Source organism: Chionomys nivalis, chromosome 16 (genome assembly GCF_950005125.1).
Source record: "Chionomys nivalis chromosome 16, mChiNiv1.1, whole genome shotgun sequence".
In the NCBI taxonomy this organism is placed as follows: domain Eukaryota; kingdom Metazoa; phylum Chordata; class Mammalia; order Rodentia; family Cricetidae; genus Chionomys; species Chionomys nivalis.
The window spans coordinates 43,314,319-43,317,376 of record NC_080101.1 but is presented as its reverse complement, the minus strand read 5'-3'; the positions used below and the strand labels follow the sequence as shown (position 1 = coordinate 43,317,376).

At 45.1% G+C, this 3,058-nt stretch overlaps 1 protein-coding gene across 1 annotated transcript; it reads left to right on the top strand.

Moving 5' to 3' along the window:
- The first annotated feature begins 1,319 nt into the window (after positions 1 to 1,319).
- Positions 1,320 to 2,300, top strand: LOC130888070 (transgelin-like). The gene has a single exon (XM_057790913.1). It carries the CDS (start codon positions 1,388 to 1,390, stop codon positions 1,991 to 1,993), a length of 606 nt encoding a protein of 201 aa, XP_057646896.1. The 5' UTR covers positions 1,320 to 1,387; the 3' UTR covers positions 1,994 to 2,300.
- Positions 2,301 to 3,058: the final 758 nt, after the last annotated feature.

Sequence of the window (3,058 nt, the reverse complement as noted above, 5' to 3'; positions counted from 1 at the left end):
TACACAATGGAGTACTACACAGCAGTAAAAACAATGACATCTTGAAATTTGCGTGCAAACAGATGGAACTAGAAAAAAACATCCTGAGTGAAGTAACCCAGACAAGGAAAGATGAACATGGTATGTACTCACTCATAAGTGGATACTAGCTATAAAGCAAAGGATATTGAGCCTATAGTTCATTTTCCTAGAGAAGCCAAGTAACAAGGTGAACCCTAAGAGAAACATATATGGACACCACCACCCCAGAAAGAGAAATAAGAAAATTAAAATTAAAAAAAAAAGGAAGGGTCGTAACATGACATTGTAAGACATCTACTGCTGGGCATGCAGCCTACCCTTAAGAGTAGTTTGCTTCCCCAGTGAGACTTCTTTGGAGTAAACTAAACTTTCACTAGCAAGTTGTTGTCAGTTGGAGCTAGCTTCTGGGTTAGGGGTAGAGGTATGAGTTCGCTTTTTTCAGCTCTTGTGCCTTAACTGCTACAGACTGAAGGGCACCTCTTTGCCCTAGCCCATTCCTGCTACTCTCTTCTTTGCTTCTTAGTTGCCATGCAGTGAGCATCTTTGCCCCCACCACAACCTCTCCCATGATGCTCTGCCTCGCTACAGGCCCAGAAGCTAGGGATCCATCTAACCATGGTCTAAAAGCACTGAAGCCACAAACAAAAACTAATCCTCTCATATTCTAAACCATTTCAGGTCACAGTGATTAAAAGCCATCAATCACAACTGCAGTGAGGGAAGCAACTGGGGTGACAAGTGCCTGTCTTCCTCTGAGATGTTTGTATGCTCCAGTATACTGCAAAGGAGCCATCAGTCCATTGCTTTCCCAAAGCTCACCTTGACACCATGTGGATTCTTGAGTATAGACCAAACTTCTTCTGCAGACCTTTTCCCTTCATTTTTCAAGCAACTGGATTTTCTAATTTCTAAATCTGACTTTGACCCCATGATTAACACATGTTATTATAGATACATATATGTAAGAATAATAAAGAAACAGAAGCCATGAATTTGAGAGGAAGTTGGGAGGGACTTGGAAGAAGGTAGAAGAGAGGGGAAATTATATAGAAATAAATAAATAGTAAAGATGAAAATAAACAAAACACATCTGCTGTTCTGCCTGCTAAAATTAGACATTACACTTGATAATATTTGGTCAGAATGACATAGACCGTAAACATTGGGGATTTTTCTCTGAGAAAAAGTAAATTGTAAAACAATAATTATGTTTTATGATACGTCTGCGTGCGTGAAGTACACACAGAGAAATTACAAATGCTTATAACTCAGAACAAGAAATACAGCTTGTGCCCGTCTGCCCAGCCCAGGCACTGACGCTGCTCTTCTTCAAGCCCAGAAACGACCAAGCCTTTTCTGCCTCAACATGGCCAACAAGAGTCCATCCTGTGGCATGAGCCGTGAAGTGCAGTCCAAAATTGAGAAGAAGTATGATGAGGAGCTGGAGGAGCGACTAGTGGAGTGGATTGTAATGCAGTGTGGTCCTGATGTGGGCCGCCCAGATCGTGGGCGTCTGGGCTTCCAGGTGTGGCTGAAGAATGGCGTGATTCTGAGCAAGCTGGTGAACAGCCTGTATCCTGATGGTTCCAAGCCAGTTAAAGTGCCTGAGAATCCGCCTTCCATGGTCTTCAAGCAGATGGAGCAGGTGGCTCAATTCTTAAAGGCAGCTGAGGACTATGGAGTCACCAAGACTGACATGTTCCAGACTGTTGACCTCTTTGAAGGCAAAGACATGGCAGCAGTGCAGAGGACTCTAATGGCTTTGGGCAGCTTGGCTGTGACCAAGAACAATGGACACTATCGTGGAGATCCCAACTGGTTTATGAAGAAAGCCCAAGAGCATAAGAGGGAGTTCACGGAGAGTCAACTGCAGGAGGGGAAGCACGTCATTGGCCTTCAGATGGGCAGCAACAGAGGGGCCTCACAGGCTGGCATGACAGGCTATGGACGACCCCGGCAGATCATCAGTTAGAAGGGAAGGCCAGCCCCGAGCCTGCCTTTCCCAGATACCTGGCTGCAGCATCCTGCTTGGCCTGCCACACCCACACCTATGTAGGTTCTTAGCCCCGACAGCTTCAAGGCTGTCACTGGGCAACGATGACTGCACATGGGAACCCCCACCTATCCCCAGCCTCAGCCCAGCTTCTTACCCCAGAGCCACCACCCCTGGCCCCTGCTCCCAGCTGCACCCCCACCTCCACTGCCTCTCCCATCCTGGAGTAAGCAGGGAGAAGTGGGCTGGGGTAGCCTGGGTGTTGGCCAGCTGCCCACTGTCCTTGGTAGCAAATACCATCTGAAGGAGACACAGTCCAGCCTCTCCATCTTTTCCTGGAATATTTTTTGGGTTGAATTTCAAAAGTGAAAATATATATATATATATATATATATATATATATATATATCCAAAAAAAATAAATACAGCTTGTCTGTACATGACAAAGCTTAAAGAGATTTGATTTCATTCCGTTTGATTATGTGTTTTCTAAGTATTCAGTGTGTGCATTGTATAAGGAAGACAGCATGACTAAGACACTGTCTGTTCCTTACAGGAACAGTGGAAGTTACTAGCAGAAGGGGACACGCTAGCCTCCCCTGGTTTCCTACAGCATTTTGCTGATAGCTCCAGGCAGCATTTTCACATTTGCCTCATATCCTGTTAGTAAAACTTTTCTTTATTGCTAAACATCAAAAGGCTGTGAATGCTAGGATCGGGTTTAAACTGTTGATGCATTTCTGGCACCATTTAATAAATTACAATATGAGGGAAGATTCACAAATGAATATTGAACAAGAGTGACAATCGTATGCTCATAAGAGAGCAATTGTGACTAAATGTTTTTTTAAAGGGAGGGGGGCCCCACTGTCACTGTGAGCATGTACAATATCCAACCATGTTGCATAGGCCTCAGCCTCTCTGGAAAGAAAATGAGTGAGGCCAGTCTGAACCAAGGGCTTCTGAGCTGCCAGAAAAGGTAGCGGGGCTGGCAACAGAGGCTTTACCGCCAGGGTCTCGGCAAGCCTCCCAGATTAACTGCCT